The following is a 20,939-nucleotide window of genomic DNA, read 5'->3' as shown; positions in this document are numbered from 1 at the left end:
TACTTCAGGTGCCTACCATTAATGGGACTAATATAGGGAAGAATGAATTCCAAACAGCCCAGCAGGATGATCAATCTCTACAGCGCTTGAGAGACTTCGCCCATACAGGTGAGAGAAAAAATGGGTAAAAACAATGTTGCTTGGTTTGTGAATGAGAATTCTCTCCTCAAAAGGAAATTAAAGTCCAGTAAGGAGAACCAAAGCGGACAAGTAACTGAACTTGTGGTTCCCCAGAAGCTCCGACGATGAGTTATGGAGATAGCTCATGAGTCGACTTTTGCAGGACATTTGGGTGCAAAGAAAACTACTGAGAAAATCCTCACACAGTTTTATTAGCCGAGAATACACGAGGATGTGAAGTTGTTCTGTAGGTCATGTGACATTTGTCAGAGAACATTTCCTAAGGGTGAAGTATCTAAAGTTCCTTTGACTCCGATGCCTTTAATCGAGGAGCCATTTAGTCGTGTAGCGGTATATTTAGTGGGCTTCATCCATCCCACGACAGACAGGAAACACCGTTTTATATTGACTATGTTAGATTTCGCAACACGTTATCCCGAAGCTGTTCCACTGAAGACTATTGATACGGAACATGTAGCAGAAGCCTTGGTACGGATATTTTCACGAGTAGGCGTTCCACGGGAAATCCTGAGTGACCAAGGGACACAATTCACATCAGATTTGATGAAAGAGGTCAGTCGTCTATTATCTATGTCGCAACTTACTACCACTCCATATCACCCCAAATGTAATGGACTTGTGGAGAGGTTTAATGGAACCTTAAAATCCATGTTGAGGAAACTATGTGTGGAGAAGCCTAATGACTGGGATAGGTATATCGATGTAGTGATGTTCGCATATAGAGAGGCACCTCAAGACAGTACTGGATTTTCTCCCTTTGAACTGTTGTATGGTCGAGCGGTAAGAAGTCCCATGTCTATTTTAAGGGACAAATGAAGTGGATAAACCCGAGGTACAAACTACTTACTAATATGTACTAAATTTGAGGAATATCTTGGAAAAGACGTGTGATATTGCCAGGAAGGAACACAGGAAATCTCAGCAGCGGCACCGACATCACTTTGACAAGAAAGCAAGAAATCGTAAGTTTAATGAAGGAGACAAACTGTTAAGCCTCCTACCAACTGACAATAATAAGTTATCCATGCATTGGAAAGGTCCTTTTGCATTAAGGAGACAGGCTGGTCAGAATAATTAGGAAGTGGAAGTTCGAGGAGAGGTAAAGACCTGCCATGCAAATCTACTTAAGAAATACATGATGCTAGAACGTGATGTAGGGGTACTACCAGGCGTGATGAGTATTGTTGCAGCAGCAGTCATTGAGGAGGCTGATGAAGAAGATTTAAACATGGATGACAAAGTAGAGATGCATGTGCCCGAGATGGAAGCCAAATAAGGTATTTGCGATGTTAAAATATCCAGAGACCTGCATGATGATCAGCGTAGAGATGTTTTGTGTATTCTACAGGATCACACAGGAGTTGACTGATTTACCGGGGCGTTGTGAAATAGGGGAACATAGAATCACATTGACAACTGAGGAGCCACTCAGATCTAAACAATATCCAGTGCCACATGCTCTGAGGAAAACTGTGAGAAAAGAGGTAAAACCTATGCTTGAGATGAAAGTGATAAGACCGTCAAAATCGCCATACTCATCTCCAGTGGGTCCTAGTGAAAAAAACCGACAACACCAACAGGTTTTGCATTGAATTTCGACGACTCAATGCTGTGACGGTGTTTGATGCAGAACCAATGCCGGATCCCGAAGAAATATTCGCATAGATTTCTCTAAGTAAGTTCTTCACCAAGATCGATTTAAGTAAAGGATATTGGCAGATAAGTATGAAACCAGAGTGTAGGAAATGCACAGCATTCCAAACAGCTGACGGATTATTTGAGTTTTTGGTCATGCCCTTTGGACTAGTAAATGCAGGAGCAACTTTTAACAGGACAATGAGAATCCTACTAAATGGGATGGAAAACAGACAGTTTCCTGGGTGACATTCTGATACATACGGAGACATGGAAGGATCATCTTGATACATTACAGGAACTGTTTGACAGACTAACCAGAGCAGGGCTGACTGCCCGACCATCGAAATGTATGATTGGTTACAAGGAGTTAGACTCTTTAGGACATTCTGTAGGGAATGGAGTGTTGCGGCCGAATGAGGACAAGATCCAGGCAGCTTAGCAGGCGCCCATACCACACACATAGAAACAGGTAAGATCCTTTCTCGGATTAGTAGGTTAATATCGCAGATTTGTCCCAAACTTTGCGGATATAGCCCTGCCATTGACGGATCTGACTAAGAAAGAACAGCCGAATCATGTAATATGGAATTCAGAGCAAGAACAAGCTTTTCAAACGCTGAAGAAAGTGTTAGTCAATACTCCAGTGTTGCGACTTCCAAACTGTCAACAGAGTTTTATACTAAGAACAGACGCATCCAACGTGGGTCTGGGAGCACTTCTTCTCCAGAACTGTGAAGGAGAGAGTTATCCTGTTGCATACGCAAGCAAGAAATTATTACCACGGCAACACGCTTAATAGGTAATTAAAAGAGTGTCTGGCAATAGCATGGGCGGTACAGAAGTTTCATCCATATCTTTATGGAGGAGCGTTTGTCCTAGACAGATCACAAACCTCCTGTATATATGAATCAAACAAAATTACTGAGCTCCAGGATCATGAGGTGGACATTGCTGTTACAAGATTACCGTTTAAGGATTGACGCGATTCCTGGCAGAGAAAATGTTGGTGCCGACTATTTTAGTCGTTTGTCGTCAGGGTAGGAAAAAAGAATTTCTAGGTAAGTGACATGTCATGTCGTCATTGTGAATAGGACGTATCTTTTCTTGATGAGGAAAAAGTAAGTATTTTTTCTCTTAGTTGGGGGATGTCAAAAAGTCCTCATACTTGTGTATATGAGGATATATGTAGTCAATCCTATACAGTGATTACACTGTATCCCAGGCTGTGATTCCCTCAGGTAAGATCTCAAACCCAAAGTAAATGCATGCTTCTCAGGTACGTTCACCTGTTTGTACGGCCATTTCAACCAGAGACAGGGACCAGTCAAGTCACTCTACGGTCAAGAGGCATTATGCCCATGAAATGCAGGGAGCTGGGTGCTCAAATAGTTTATTAGGACTGTGTGTCCTCAAGAAGCCAACAATGAAGGCCAGTCTATAGTGCCATACAAATTGAATGTAGTATGGAAACTGCATAAATGCAGTATAGGCATTTGCTGTGTGCTATGGTCCAGGAGGTGTTGGTTAGAAGCTGTGTGCATAGAGAGCTGTGTGCCTACAAAACATGTTAAAGTAATTAGTATGTACAGAATGCTAAATGTATATTTCATTGTTATTTATCAGAATGTTTGTGTTAAAAAGTTAGAGGTACAAAGCATTGTATCTTCAATATGTTCAATGTAAAAAGTACCAAGTAGGATAAATATAGTCATATTAAGTGTAATAATATGTGAATTATCATATGTATAATGTCAAAGAGACTGTGTAGGAGGTTATATAGAAATATGGACTTGGTCACTCTTTAACCTTGTAGGTGACCTCGAGGAGCTTGGAAGTCCTGAGCTATACCTAGCGATGAGACTTGTAGGAGTCAGGACAACCTACCTTTTCTGTGCTGTACATACACTTAAATCATTGGAAGCAGACTGGGAATAACATCGAAACATTGTGTTCGCGACTTGAGGAAGAGACTGTCATAGCACGGTTACACAGGATAGTTATACAAGGAGAACTATATATATATATATAATTATTTAGTTATGTAGGTTAATCGAGTCGAGTGAGTGGGTGTGTTGGTATTGTACATGTTGTACATGTAGGTAGCTTATTTCTTATAATTTTGTATATAATAAATATTTGTTTGTATTTATTTCTGTGTTGTGAAGTCTATCAGCTGATAAGTGAACCGGCCTATCCCCACAATTCTTGACACAATATAATCTTACTACAACCTTTATTATGTTTTAATGTTTGGAACACTTACAATGCATTACTATGATAAATTATATCAACACCAAAGACAACCTTTCATTCAATTCCTGACACTTTTGCGCTATAATCACTTTCTCACAGCTTTCTGCAACTTTTATTGCATATTACATAGTTGAATACTGCTTACTTTGAAGGTATTTCGAAGGAAACGTAGACTGTGTTGAATTATGAATCTATAATAGAACTCTCATAACAACATTACAGACTTACAAATTCACATGAAAGTGATATTTGTACTGATATATGTTGAAGCTATTGTTGACCTGATAACAAAATTACCTCAATTGAAAAATCGTACTTGCCAGTCAATTTGTCCATATTGGCAACATCACGGATTAACAAACCCACTATCCAGATAAAGTGCAGGTAAAGTTGTTGACAAAATGTAATAGACCAGATAAAGTACAAATAAACTTGTTGACAAAAAGTATATATACCTAATCAAATAGAGATATTCTTGTTGACAAAATGTTATATACCAGATCAAGTACCAATCAACTTGTCAATATTTGGATATCGCCAATCATCTTCAGACATTTTCTTCAGAGACTGCCTCATCTGTGTTAAACGCTGCTCATGTGTATCTAATGAAAAAAAGATATTATTGATATTATACACATTCAAACAAAATTAAAATTTTACAAAACAATTTCACCTATATATCTCTAACCCTTCAAGTCATAACATAAAACTGTATCTAAGCTGGTCATTTTTCTATTAGAATATTAAAGGATCAATCATGGCCAATGTTAAATTCATTTGATTTATAAACAAGAGGCCCTTAGGACCTGCATCGCTCACCTGGATATTTCACTAACCATGGGAAAAGTATTTTAAGTTACAATACCATTATTTTTCTACCTTTTTTGCTGCACCTTCCAACTATGGTTTAAAGGGTTGGTTTTTTTTGTTGTTTTTTTTAGATTTGCAACATTTCCCCTATATTAGGCCCCCTCTCTCCAGCCCAAAGGGACCCACACACTCCATCAAAATCCATTTTACCATTTAGGACTAGGGATTTAAAAAATTTACCTCAATTTTCCCTATTGGCTCCCGCCCCTCTGGGGCCAGAGTCTTCATTTATGCAAAATCTGTTCCCCTTTCATCAAGGATATTTCTGATCATATTTGGTTAAAATCAATTCAGTAATTTATGACTATAAGCGATTTAAAAGACTTACATCTGTTTCCCCTTTTGGGCCCTACCCCTCTGGCGAAATCTGTTCCGCTTGCCCCAATGATGTTTCTTGCCCCAATGATGTTTCTGACTAAATTGGGTTCATATCCATTCATAGCTTTATGACTAGTAGCGATTAAAAGGAACTACCTCTATTTCCCCTATCAGGCCTCATCCCTTAGGCCCCTTAAGTGTCATAGTCACCATTTATGTCAAATCTATTCCTCTCCCCCCATTTTTCAATATGTCTATCCCCTTTTAGCTGTTATCTCTCTTACCTTTCTGTACAGCTTTGTAACTTAGTTCTGTGTCATGTTCAATCTGAAGTTTATTCATAAATGTCAGTGTATAATGGAATTCTGCAAAATAGAAAGAAACAAGTATTGAATAATGATCAGGACATCAGACAGTATACCAGGTAAATCATACATCAGTACAGTATACCAGGTAAATACATACATAAGTACAGTATACCAGGTAAATACATAAGTACAGTATACCAGGTAAATACATACATCAGACAGTATACCACTACCAGGTAAATACATACATCAGTACAGTATACCAGGTAAATACATACATAAGTACAGTATACCAGGTAAATACATAAGTACAGTATACCAGGTAAATACATACATCAGACAGTATACCACTACCAGGTAAATACATACATCAGTACAGTATACCAGGTAAATACATACATAAGTACAGTATACCAGGTAAATACATACATCAGTACAGTATACCAGGTAAATACATACATAAGTACAGTATACCAGGTAAATACATACATCAGTACAGTATACCAGGTAAATACATACATAAGTACAGTATACCAGGTAAGTACATACATCAGACAGTATACCACTACCAGGTAAATACATACATCAGACAGTTAGCCAGGTAAATACATACATCAGACAGTATATCAGGTAAATACATACATAAGTACAGTATACCAGGTAAGTACATACATCAGACAGTATACCAGGTAAGTACATACATCAGACAGTATACCACTACCAGGTAAATACATACATCAGTACAGTATACCAGGTAAATACATACATCAGACAGTTAGCCAGGTAAATACATACATCAGACAGTATACCAGGTAAATACATACATCATGAAGTTTACCTGATAAGGGTACCCTGATAAGTACATACATCATGCAGTTTACCAGATACGTACATACATGTACATCAGGCAGTTAACAGTTATAAGTACAGATTACTCCAACAATGTTAAAGGAGTATACAGTGAAATCCTTATCATGGATACTTCACAGTCTGAACAATAATGTCAGATATAAATTAAATCGGCTGACTGTGACATGTTGCCTCTTAAATTTGTTATAGGAGAAGGGACATGCACAATATTTGAAAAATAATTACTTACTATCTTCTTGTTATCAAGTTAATTACATTGTAAGCATGTGAGAAACATACCTGAGGTTCTTTCTCCATCCACCACTGGTGACCCAAATAGTTTCTTTCTGATTGGATCTTTGCTTTTCGATTTGATATTAAACAAATCACATGCAATCGATGCCATTTTCCTTGATAATTATACTTTAAATGCAGGCTTTCATTTCCTGTAATTAAAATACAAGACATGTAAATACTTATTTTGTTAAATATAATATATATATATATATACGTGGATATACTTTTCTACATAACATTTTTTATAACTTGTATAGTAACTTACTAACACCCAAGATGGGACCTTTAAATTATTCGTGATGTATTAAGTTTGGTTTTAAACGAGCAAATTTGGAACATTATTGCCTAATTATAACAATATTATATGAATTATTGATATTTTTCACATAAATGGCACGCACTGGGCCAAAAGACGATTTACAGGATCGGGCAGAATCGGGCGGCTCACACACAAGATCGGACCTTTAAATTATTCATGATGCATTTAGTTTGGTTTTAAACTGGTAAATCAAATTAAGAAAATAAGTTAATACATAAATAATTACTTCATATGCTTATGCTAAAAAGGGTTACTAGTATCAATATCCAAATCGAATATAATGAAATATATATATATCGAGCTTTAACAAATTGATAAACATCCTTACTTGTGACTATGCACTATTAAAATGACGTAAAAGATATCTTATGGATTTCTTGATCAGGATCCACAGATTATTTTGAAATTGAAAAAAAAAAAATATTTTGAATACTTTTACGATAATATATAGCGATATATGATCATTTTATCTTTATAAAGTGTATTTTCACGGATATGGCTTCTGTTGATTTTACCGTTATTTAAGAAAATCTGTCCAGGTAATCTCGGGTAATATAAATGAAACTATAATTGGCTAACACCCTGGGTGGTCATGACCACTCCTTGAGATACCATCAACAGAATTTACCTATAAATATTTTTGAGTGACACAAATACACATGGAATTAACATCGCGAATCAGGTGGGAGAAAGACCTTCCATCTTATCAGGTTCTATACAATACAATCTTTTGTATTTACGTGTCACATGTCAATATAACAAGTACGTACAATATGTAATCAATGAAATTTCCTAATTGTTTTAAGACGTTTTGACACCAGTCAGTTTGACAATTGAGAAACAGATTCAGATTCACATATGTATATTAAGTGTCACATTGAAAAGATTAATGACTTCGAACATATCATTTCATGATAAACATATAATGAGTGTATTTTTGTAAACATTAATATATCTATATTAATGAAAAATATTAACTACAGAAGTACACAAAGAAATATTCATAATTTTCGGTATGTCTTCACTTCCGAAATACGTAATTCATCATTTACCTGATATATATTTATATAACCTACGAAAGTTATAAGTAACACGATATATATAGCATCTAACAAAGTAATTAATTTCGAGATAGGCGATATATATATTTATATTACTTCCAAAGAATTGTACACATAATAACAAAAGATTAAAATATATATCTATACATAATATACCAAAGCAGTTTACCAGAAATATCAAGTTAGGCGATATTTAAATATTAACTACAAAAGTACGCAAAGAATGGTTCATAATTTAATTTTGACTCCCTACTAAAGTTATAAGAAGCACGATATATATAGCATCTAACAAAGTAATTAATAATTAATTTCGAGTTGGGCGACATATATATTTATTACTTCCAACGATTTGAACACGTAATAATAAAAGATTTAATATATAGCATGCGCTGCCGTCACATCGTATTAACCCGCGATGTTATTTTGTTAAACCTTTAAGTTATATTATCTATTAATACATAACTGATAATTAAAAGGTCCGATCCTATACGTTATCCCTCGGATTCTGCCCGATCCTGTAAATCGTCTTTTTAAGTCCCGCACGAGCGAGTTTATTTTTGAGAAAAATGGATATATTTTGTTTAATTTTGTAATCAATTTGTTAAAATTTGGTTATAATATGTTTGATATGATCATATACAATCCAACTAAATACATAACTGATAATTAAAAGGTCCGATCCTGTACGTAATCCCTCCGATTCTGCCCGATCCTGCAAATCGTCTTTTTAAGTCCCGCGCGAGCGAGTTCATTTTTGAGAAAAATGGCTATATTTTGTTTAATTTTGTAATCAATTTGTTAAAATTTGGTTATAATATGTTTGATATGACCATATATAATCCAACTAAATACATAACTAATAATTAAAAGGTCCGATCCTATACGTAATCCCTCCGATCCTGTAAATCGTCTTTTGGTTCGGTGTGTGCAGTGCGTTTATGTGGAAAATACTCAATAATACATATTATTTTGTTAAAATTATGTAATAATGTTTTAAATATGCCAGTTTAAAACTAAAATAAATGCATTGGCATAGCATAAACGGTCCGATTCTACTCCGTTCCTGCCCGATCCTGTAAATCGTCTAACCCCTAAGTCTATATATATTCCTTCAGCCTCTGTCATTTTCTTTTATAATTAGTTGTTTTATGATTAGGATTATTGGATCAATCATGCCAATAACCTTAGCCTGCGCACAACTTAGTTGAATACTAAATATTGTATATATTCAATGGTTTATGCTGTCGAAAGTTTGCATGGTGAAGTTTTAATGTTTATTATCAGATTTGTATTTTTTTTTTCTAAATCATGATATTACAGTGATCATGACTAACCTATTATCTGGAAGAAATCGGTATATTGAGATGGATGTTTCATGGAGTACCTATAAATTAACCCACATGGAAAGGTTACATACAGTTATCAGAGGCTCCAGGTCTTTGACCCTCAATTATTTATTTTGAAAACAAATTTGGTCCACAGAGAAAGGACTGCATTGTTACAGTAGAGGTATTCACAGTAGATAGGTGTTACATTCTCAACGTGAGGGGGGGATTTTCGTCTGTCCGCACACAGGCGGTAAGTGAGTGTTATCTAATACACAGTGGGGTCTATTAGAAAGTGCTGTACCTGGTGGCCAAGTATAAGTTCTGTTCGATTCTAATTCTGACGTGGTTTCTCGCCAGGGCCAAGCCCTGTTGTCTTCGGTAGCTAGACCGGAAACGAAATGAGGGTGGAGAGTTTGTTCCCTTTTTAGAAACATATCACTTCCGGGTCAAAAAACGTGACATGTCCGGTCTTATGCATATTTCCTAACACCAAACCTAGCTGAAGGACCGAAATGGTACTCGATTATCAAATGCATTGGTACATTAATTGCCTAGTTTGTGAACAAACAGTTAAACTTATTTACAAATAGGATAACGATTACAAAACATGCCGAATGGATTAGAATTTATATAATCGGATCACATTGTTTGTTGACACAGACGACTAACGTTACTCGTGTCGGTCGGGAGAGATTCTATCAAAATGGCACAATTTACTTACAAGATGGTGGTGAGGCCATCCCAGTTGTTCCATTGGGGACCTATCATCGCTCTCTCCGTCATCTTTATGATATCATTCACTGGAATGCGGTGCCTGTTGATGTGGTGGCCTTTACACACGCCTGGAGGTATACTACACCTGTGTGTTTACTGTATGTGGATGTTCCTTGTCCTTTATAACTATCTGCTGGCCGCCTTCAAAGGTCCAGGATTTGTCCCCAAAGGATGGAGACCGGTAAGTCATTAAGTTAAAATCTTAACACTCCAGTACAGTGGATACTGAGTGTCCAAGGTTTGATATAATACATATAAAAATAGAAAGTATAAGGTCACCAAATTACTAGGGCAGACTAGGGGGAATTTCCCTTTAGCTTATATTAGTGGTAAGATGATTGCCTTGAAAGCAGAAGGTCGCTAGTTCGAACCCCTGCATGGGCAGGGTATTTTTCATTACTCCTTTCTATTATACATACAATTACTAGTACAAATGTACTGTCATTTGACTGTAACTGTGACATTTTTATAGTGAAAAAAAGGAATGATACATGTTTATTTATAAAAAAAAACCATATGTAATTTCACATAACCTACTGACAATACACCTATCAATATTATTATATTGGGTTTTTATTACAGGACACTGAAGAAGAAGAAAGCTGTTTACAATATTGCGATGTTTGTGAAGGCTTCAAAAGTCCCAGATCTCATCATTGTAGGAAATGTGATCGGTAAGTCCATGACTGTAGGAGTAATTAAGGAAATACCATCCAGCTCGAGCTCCTTTTCAAGGATTAATGAGAACAGGCTGACAAATTAAGTCAATTTGAGATATTCATATATGTACTTGTGCTTTTTCTCAGAAAATATACATGTAATATGTTATCTAATTTGATGAATATTTATAAACAAACCTACCTAATAAATAATTGTAATTTGATTTCATTCCTGTGTTGCAATTGAACATACTGTTGTTACTAAGCTAATTTTGTGTGTTTGTGTGTAAGAGCTATATTTTGTTTCTCTATTTGGGGTGTTGTGATTGTTACATAAAAAAATTATACAGTGTACCCTCGACCTATCGCCACCCGAATCTACCACCACCCTCGCATATCGCCACCTACATCCCTAGAACGGATTTCCCTTATATATAATTCCCTCGTTAAGTTAGCCACCCTCGCATACCGCCATCCGCCACGTGCATAACAATACAAACGTCCCGAATCCCTATATATTACCCTCAACGATATCACCATCGTGGTCCATTTTTTCTGCGATCAAGGAACTCTTTAGTGTTCTATTTATAGAATTAGGGCATTTCCTTTTTCACAGGTAACTAAGTTATACACTTGAATGAGTTTCTATCACTCAGGTAGATATATGTATCAATCTTTATATATGTGACATCTACAGTACACACAGGTATGGTTTGATTTGTAATAAAGCATGACTGATTTCTACTCAATTAGTGTTCTTATTTATGGTATGAACGATTTGGCTTCGTCAGTCGAGATGGAAACTCCGAGACGAAAGCGTGTTCTTCGGGCTTGATCCAATGCCGCGTAATTTCCAATAAAATTCGACAGATTGTAACAGATGGCATGAGACAAAAGCAAATTAATGACTTTTTTTTCAGAAATTACATATGTAAATGTGTATTTGTAAGCTACAAAACGCACGGTCAATACCATGGTGTCTTATATGTTAAATCATTGTGTATTTATTAAAACGTTGGTACAACATTTATCTTTTACTGTTGTAATTTCCATGGTTCGATACTAACGCCACCCTCGTTATACCGCCATAATTGACACGGACGAAATGTGGCGATATAACGAGGGTAGACTTTATAACTGTTATACAGATATTGTACAGTTATTCCTCTGTTTTGGGTGGTGTACATGGCCAAAGTAGTAACTGTTAAAAACATATACATGTATATATAATTAACTATCCCATTTTTTGTGTGTTACAGGTGTGTGATGAAGATGGACCATCATTGTCCTTGGATAAACAGCTGTTGTGGTCACTACAATCATGCTAACTTTGTCTACTTCCTATTTTTCGCCCCACTAGGCTGCACTCATGCAGGAATTGTCCTTGTGATCTCTACATACAAGGCTCTTAACTGGGTATGTTAGAAAACCTAAAGATATCTCTTGAAATTAAGATACTGAATTGTAAAGTGCTAAAGACAGTTAGTTCAACCAAACAGTACCAAAATTAAGATGTCTGTCAAATATTACAAAATTGAAATGACCCTTACTTGGAATAGCTTATACCATCATGTAGTACCAACTACATACCACAACAATAATGTTAATGGTTGGATGAGGAAACTTATAATGTCATAACAAACTCCAAAATAATTTATTAATGTACAGTACTGTATTCTATTAAGAAAATTTATATCCAGTTTCCATGCTAGGTGAAAGTTCCCACAGTTAGATGAATCTCAGTATATTGTATGAGTCATTCTTCATGTCTATGAATTCTCCGATCCTAAGCAATATTTGTCAATATTTGTCCGGTTCAAGATAGCAGATTTTTTTTCTGCCTTTTCTTTAATTGAAATTATTTGACAGCAACATACAGAGTTATTGCCCTTTGCAATACTATTATTATTGGACCTTGCACCGATAACTTGAGTAAATATTAACCAAATTTGATGAGACTTTGTATGCAGACATATATAGACAAGATCTCGGACAAGTTTGAAAATGGGTACTATTATTTGGCAGACATATATCAACAAGATCTGAGACGAAAATGTGCGACATTAACTTACAGAGTTATTGCCCTTTGTAATCATGATTATAGGTGCCAATATCAACCAAGATTGACAAAACTTTTAATGTAGCCATATACTGACAAGATCTGAGATGAGTTCGAAAATGGCAAATATGCTACAATTACTTACAGAGTTATTGCCCTTTGTAATAAAATTGTTATTGACAATTTTTTGATTCACCTGAGCCAAAGGGTATATATCTTTTTAAAATGCTGTTAGTCCTAAACAACTAAATGGATTTTGATGAAATTTGGTCTGGATGATTATTTAGCAGTGTTTTATGTTGTAAAGATGAAGGATGTGACCCCTTTTGGGCAGGAAAAAGAGGGCCAAATAGGGGTAATATAGCAAAACAAAGGAAAAAAAACTTGAAGATACTTTTTTTTCTTTCAAGAATGACATGATTTAGTCTACCTGTAGTTTGAACCATTGTTGGGAGAGGCAGTTCTAAAATAGGAAAATAATTGAAATATAACTTAAATTAGCGTATTTTGCCATACTTACTGAAATGTCCAAGTGAGCGATATTTCAAAGGGCCTCTTGTGAAGAGATTGTGTGGACTGAAATATAACTATTCTTTCTTCTTTTCTAGCAATACTACATGTACTACACCAACGATCCTATTGTACAGCTGGGCTTCGTGGGATTTATCACTGCTATGTTCGCTATCGGCCTTGCCATTGGTGTGTTTATAGCTGTGGGCATGTTATTTGTCATCCAGGTCAGTGTTCTCATATGCAATATTTGGACATTAATACCATATTTGAAAATTGTGAAATGGAATTTAATAACTAGAGATGAAATCAACTTCAAGCAAGTGCAACATAAATGTCTATTAAAGATACAAATCTATCCAATTGAAAACTTAGTACTATACCTATCTACTTACTGTGATCAGGTTAGTCAACAGTTAATTTGTCAAATAATGAATTTATATTAATTCAAGTGAAACTTATTCTAAGCATTTGATTAGTCTAAAGACAAAATAAAGATTTGACAAAAAACTGTATTAACGGTGACAGTATCCACAATTGGGACAGTTATAAGTTTACAGTTATTGGTTAAAATCAATAGTTGATTTGGAATTCCGAAATTGATTATATTTAAAGCATGATTGTGGTTTGTTTATTAGTAATTTTGAACTCGTTCATCAGGTCAAAATGTCATTGACAATATGTTACTGTCTGATATTGTAAGGTATACTTTCAATAGCTGAAGTGATACAAAGTGTACATGTGATGTAGACTACAAGAAAAACAATCTACTACGATATACTCTCATTGTTTTTCAAAATATTGTAAATGTACTTAATTTGATGCATTCAAATTTTAATGTAAAACCAAATTTAAACAGATTAGTGGAATGATGAATTAGCACACCAACAATGATTGCCATAGAAACCAATGTAGATAAACTATAATTACCGTAATCATAATTTAGCGGAATGCTTCCAGGGGGAATGCGCTAAAGTAAGATTTCTGCTTAAATATGTATAATGTACATGTACAGTACTTGGTTATTGATCATGAAAGTGCTAGCCAGTTCACATTTCCCTGTATTGGTCTCTGTAATGATGGTATATTTACCCCTGTAACTGTACGTATCCAAGCATAATTTTAACTTTATTAGCTTTCTTCTCCTTACCTTTCACTATTTACACTTATTTTGTTATAAGAAGGCATCTGAAGGGTTATAAATACTTATTTTTATCATTGTAGATGAAAAGTATAATAAAGAATGAGTCTGGCATAGAGTCGTGGATCATAGAAAAGGTAACAGGTGTCTGTATTAATTTTATATTTTCAGATTAGAGTCGTCATTAGGAATCAGACATTTATAGAATCCTGGGTCTATCGTTGGGTAAAATGAATGTTTTGAAGTATCACTAAAATGGAAATGTTTGTGTTGTGTGTTATATAACATTGTTAGGTGCTGAAGCTATGTACTAATGTCTGTAAAATCAAAGTTTCACATTCTGAAAATTGCTTGTCAGAATCTTTCACATGCACAGTCCATACACTAGAAAGTTACAGGACTTTCTGCTTTAAAACACGGTTGAATTTGAGAACTGATCTTTCTCCAGTAATGTTTACTAGTTAATCAGATGAAGAGTGTTAATACTGTTTTATATCTACAGAGTCTTTATTCATGAAGTCTGTATATGGAGATATATGTATCCTTTTGGTTATTGGCAAAATAGAAGGCATTATGGTTATGTTTGCAGTATTTGAGTATCTTAAAACTTCATGAAAAATCTAACAGAAAGTGAAAAATATTAGAAGAATACTAAATAATTGTCAATAAAGTCATTGTGAGTCCATAACAATCAAAAGGAAATTAAAGGAAACAACTGTTGATTTTCATTTGGATGGCCAACCAAATTGTTTAACTCTGCTAGGTGTGTTGGATTGTGGAGTTCAGAGTGGAGAGACTGTAAGACAATACCAATGATTTTTACTTTGCTGTGTATTAATGTGTTGTTATGGTGTTACAATAGATGGTATGTTACATACAGGTAAAAGATGGTGTGTTGTACAATAATTACACAACCTGAGAATATAATTAACATGGCCTTATCACAACCAGCGTATCATACACCAGTTGTGATTCAACATAGCCTTATCACAACCAGCGTATCATACACCAGTTGTGATTCCCCGGCCGACTACATATACTGCCTTAACACAACCAGCGTATCATACACCATTCGTGATTCACCATAGCCTTATCACAACCGGCGTATCATACACCAGTTGTGATTCAACATAGCCTTATCACAACCAGCGTATCATACACCAGTTGTGATTCCCCGGCCGACTACGTACTGCCTTAACACAACCAGTGTATCATACACCATTCGTGATTCACTATAGTCTTATCACAACATATATCACAACCAGTGTATCATACACCATTCGTGATTCACTATAGCCTTATCACAACCGACGTATCATACACCAGTTGTGATTCACCATAGCCTTATCACAACATATATCACAACCAGTGTATCATACACCAGTCAAGATTCACTATAGCCTTATCACAACCGGCGTATCATACACCAGTTGTGATTCCCCGGTCGACTACATACTGCCTTAACACAACCAGTGTATCATACACCATTCGTGATTCACCATAGCCTTATCACAACCAGCGTATCATACACCAGTCGTGATTTACTATCGCCTTATCACAACCAGTGTATCATACACCAGTCAAGATTCACTATAGCCTTATCACAACCGGCGTATCATACACCAGTTGTGATTCTCCGGCCGACTACATACTGCCTTAACACAACCAGTGTATCATACACCATTCATGATTCACCATAGCCTTATCACAACCGGCGTATCATACACCAGTTATGATTCACCATAGACTTATCACAACCGGCGTATCATACACCAGTTGTGATTCACCATAGTCTTATCACAACCAGCATATCATACATCAGTCGTGATTCACTATAGCCTTATCACAACATATATCACAACCGGCGTATCATACACCAGTCGTGATTCACTATAGCCTTATCACAACCAGCGTATCATACACCAGTTGTGATTCCCCGGCTGACTACGTACTGCCTTAACACAACCAGCGTATCATACACCAGTTGTGATTCAACATAGCCTTATCACAACAAGCGTAACATACACCAGTTGTGATTCAACATGGCCTTATCACAACCAGTGTATCATACACCATTCGTGATTCACCATAGTCTTATCACAACCGGCGTATCATACACCAGTCAAGATTTACTATAGCCTTATCACAACCAGCGTATCATACACCAGTTATGATTCACCATAGCCTTATCACAACATATATCACAACCAGTGTATCATACACCAGTCAAGATTCACTATAGCCTTATCACAACCGGCGTATCATACACCAGTTGTGATTCAACATAGCCTTATCACAACCAGCGTATCATACACCAGTTGTGATTCCCGGCTGACTACGTACTGCCTTAACACAACCAGTGTATCATACACCATTCGTGATTCACCATCGCCTTATCACAACCGGCGTATCATACACCAGTTATGATTCACCATAGTCTTATCACAACCTATATCACTACCGGAGTATCATACACCAGTCGTGATTCACTATAGCCTTATCACATTCATACTTACCAACCTGAAAAACATGTTTTATGTGTATAGGGGTTATATAAATCTAGGCAGTACAGTTAAAACAAGTTTTAATGAATAGAGTTTATAAAGATTTTTAGAGTTTTTGGTAGGGTATAGCTGTACAACAAGTACATTACACTGGTACCCGTTACAACCTCGTAGTGAGTACATTACACTGGTACCCGTTACAACCTCGTAGTGAGTACATTACACTGGTACCCGTTACAACCTCGTAGTGAGTACATTACACTGGTACCCGTTACAACCTCGTAGTGAGGTAGAGTACAACATGTACATTACACTGGTACCCGTTACAACCTCGTAGTGAGGTAGAGTATAACATGTACATTACACTAGTACCTGTTACAACCTCGTAGTGAGGTAGAGTACATTACACTGGTACCTGTTACAACCTCGTAGTGAGGTAGAGTACATTACACTAGTACCTGTTACAACCTCGTAGTGAGGTAGAGTACAACATGTACATTACACTGGTACCTGTTACAACCTCGTAGTGAGGTAGAGTACATTACACTAGTACCTGTTACAACCTCGTAGTGAGGTAGAGTACAACATGTACATTACACTGGTACCCGTTACAACCTCGTAGTGAGTACATTACACTGGTACCTGTTACAATCTCGTAGTGAGGTAGAGTACATTACACTGGTACCTGTTACAACCTTGTAGTGAGGTAGACTACAACATGTACATTACACTGGTACCTGTTACAACCTTGTAGTGAGGTAGAGTACATTACACTGGTACCCGTTACAACCTCGTAGTGAGGTAGAGTACATTACACTGGTACCCGTTACAACCTCGTAGTGAGGTAGAGTACATTACACTGGTACCTGTTACAACCTCGTAGTGAGTACATTACACTGGTACCCGTTACAACCTCGTAGTGAGTACATTACACTGGTACCCGTTACAACCTCGTAGTGAGTACATTACACTGGTACCTGTTACAACCTCGTAGTGAGGTAGAGTATAACATGTACATTACACTGGTACCCGTTACAACCTCGTAGTGAGGTAGAGTATAACATGTACATTACACTGGTACCCGTTACAACCTCGTAGTGAGGTAGAGTATAACATGTACATTACACTGGTACCTGTTACAACCTCGTAGTGAGGTAGAGTATAACATGTACATTACACTGGTACCTGTTACAACCTCGTAGTGAGGTAGAGTATAACATGTACATTACACTGGTACCCGTTACAAACCTCGTAGTGAGGTAGAGTATAACATGTACATTACACTGGTACCCGTTACAAACCTCGTAGTGAGGTAGAGTACATTACACTGGTACCCGTTACAAACCACGTAGTGAGGTAGACTACAACATGTACATTACACTGGTACCCGTTACAACCTCGTAGTGAGTACATTACACTGGTACCCGTTACAACCTCGTAGTGAGTACATTACACTGGTACCTGTTACAATCTCGTAGTGAGTACATTACACTGGTACCCGTTACAACCTCGTAGTGAGGTAGAGTATAACATGTACATTACACTGGTACCCGTTACAACCTCGTAGTGAGGTAGAGTACATTACACTGGTACCCGTTACAACCACGTAGTGAGGTAGACTACAACATGTACATTACACTGGTACCCGTTACAACCTCGTAGTGAGTACATTACACTGGTACCCGTTACAACCTCGTAGTGAGTACATTACACTGGTACCTGTTACAATCTCGTAGTGAGTACATTACACTGGTACCCGTTACAACCTCGTAGTGAGGTAGAGTATAACATGTACATTACACTGGTACCCGTTACAACCTCGTAGTGAGGTAGACTACAACATGTACATTACACTGGTACCCGTTACAACCTCGTAGTGAGGTAGAGTACATTACACTGGTACCCGTTACAACCACGTAGTGAGGTAGACTACAACATGTACATTACACTGGTACCCGTTACAACCTCGTAGTGAGTACATTACACTGGTACCCGTTACAACCTCGTAGTGAGTACATTACACTGGTACCTGTTACAATCTCGTAGTGAGTACATTACACTGGTACCCGTTACAACCTCGTAGTGAGGTAGAGTATAACATGTACATTACACTGGTACCCGTTACAACCTCGTAGTGAGGTAGAGTACAACATGTACATTACACTGGTACCTGTTACAACCTCGTAGTGAGGTAGAGTACATTACACTGGTACCCGTTACAACCTCGTAGTGAGGTAGAGTACAACATGTACATTACACTGGTACCCGTTACAACCTCGTAGTGAGGTAGAGTACAACATGTACATTACACTGGTACCCGTTACAACCTCGTAGTGAGGTAGAGTACAACATGTACATTACACTGGTACCTGTTACAACCTCGTAGTGAGGTAGAGTACATTACACTGGTACCCGTTACAACCTCGTAGTGAGGTAGAGTACAACATGTACATTACACTGGTACCCGTTACAACCTCGTAGTGAGGTAGAGTACAACATGTACATTACACTGGTACCCGTTACAACCTCGTAGTGAGGTAGACTACAAACATGTACATTACACTGGTACCCGTTACAGACCATCGTAGTAGGTAGACTACAACATGTACATTACACTGGTACCCGTTACAACCTCGTAGTGAGTACATTACCACTGGTACCCGTTACAACCTCGTAAGTGAGTACATTACACTGGTACCTGTGACAATCTCGTAGTGAGTACATTACACTGGTACCCGTTACAACCTCGTAGTGGAGGTAGAGTACAGTACACTGGTACCTGTTACAACCTGTGTAGTGAGGTAGAGTTACATTGGACACTGGTACCTGTTACAACCTCGTAGTGAGTACATTCACTGGTACCTGTTACAACCCTTATAGTGAGTACAGTACACTGTACCCGTTACAAACCTCGTAGTGAGGTAGAGTACATTACACTGGGTACCCGTTACAACCTCAGTTAGGAGGTAGACTACAAATGTACATTACACTGGTACTCGTTACAACCTCGTAGTGAGGTAGAGTACAACAGTACATTACACTGGTACCGTTACAAACCTCGTAGTGAGGTAGAGTACATTACACTTGGTCACCCTGTTACAACCTCGTAGTGAGGGTAGAGTACAACATGTACATTACACTGGTACCTGTTACAACCTCGTAGTGAGGTAGAGTACATTACACTGGTACCCGTTACAACCTCGTAGTGAGGTAGAGTATATGTACATTACACTGGTACCCGTTACAACCTCGTAGTGAGGTAGACTACAACATGTACATTACACTGGTACTCGTTACAACCTCGTAGTGAGGTAGAGTACAACATGTACATTACACTGGTACTCGTTACAACCTCGTAGTGAGTACATTACACTGGTACCTGTTACAACCTCGTAGTGAGGTAGAGTATTTCAACTGGTACCGTTCACAAACCTCGTAGTGAGGTTAGACGTACAACATGTACATCACACTGGTACCCGTTACCAACCTCGTAGATGGAGGTATTTCATTACACTGGTACCTGTTACAACCTCGTAGTGGGTAGAGTACATTACACACTGGTACCCGTTACAAACCTCGTAGTGAGTTAGAGTACTAAACAAATGTAACATTACAACTGGTACCTGTTCAACCTCGTAGTGAGGTAGAGTACATTACACTGGTACCCGTTACAACCTCGTAGTGAGTAGAGTACACTGTACATTCCTGGTACCCGTACAACCTCGTAGTGAGGTAGAGTAAACATTACATACACTGGTACCCGTTACAACACCTCGTAGTGAGTAGAGTACATTACACTGGTACCTGTTACCATACTCGTAGTGAGGTAGAGTACATTACACTGGTACCCGTTACAACCTCGTAGTGGTAGTAGACGTACAACCCATGTGATCATTACACTGGTACCCGT

General features: G+C 37.3%; 2 protein-coding genes across 6 annotated transcripts in view; one reads left to right on the top strand and one right to left on the bottom strand.

The window, feature by feature from the left end:
- Positions 1-3,995: 3,995 nt before the first annotated feature.
- LOC117324642 lies at positions 3,996-10,233 on the bottom strand. 2 transcript variants are annotated; one of them, XM_033880581.1, is made up of 4 exons: positions 10,104-10,233; positions 6,678-6,823; positions 5,505-5,585; positions 3,996-4,634 (listed from the first exon to the last, which is right to left on the bottom strand). In XM_033880581.1, exons 2-4 carry the CDS (start codon positions 6,781-6,783, stop codon positions 4,534-4,536), a joined length of 288 nt encoding a protein of 95 aa, XP_033736472.1. In that variant the 5' UTR covers positions 6,784-6,823; positions 10,104-10,233; the 3' UTR covers positions 3,996-4,533. The 2 variants fall into 2 exon arrangements, with proteins under 2 accessions (XP_033736472.1, XP_033736463.1); XM_033880572.1 differs by lacking the exon at positions 10,104-10,233 and adding an exon at positions 9,684-9,802.
- Positions 9,854-20,939, top strand: part of LOC117324614 (palmitoyltransferase ZDHHC6-like) — a 27,223-nt gene continuing 16,137 nt past the window's right edge. For all 4 annotated transcript variants that reach the window (XM_033880561.1, XM_033880547.1, XM_033880553.1 and 1 more), the window contains exons 1-5: positions 9,854-10,337; positions 10,739-10,830; positions 12,075-12,231; positions 13,483-13,611; positions 14,609-14,662. In XM_033880561.1, the coding sequence (XP_033736452.1) occupies positions 10,086-10,337; positions 10,739-10,830; positions 12,075-12,231; positions 13,483-13,611; positions 14,609-14,662 (684 nt within the window). In that variant the 5' untranslated portion in view covers positions 9,854-10,085. The remainder of the gene's footprint in view (positions 10,338-10,738; positions 10,831-12,074; positions 12,232-13,482; positions 13,612-14,608; positions 14,663-20,939) is intronic.

The sequence above is a fragment of the Pecten maximus genome, chromosome 1, assembly GCF_902652985.1.
Source record: "Pecten maximus chromosome 1, xPecMax1.1, whole genome shotgun sequence".
Classification (NCBI taxonomy): Eukaryota; Metazoa; Mollusca; class Bivalvia; order Pectinida; family Pectinidae; genus Pecten; species Pecten maximus.
Note: the sequence above shows the minus strand (reverse complement) of the source record. Positions and strands in the feature narration are given on the sequence as shown.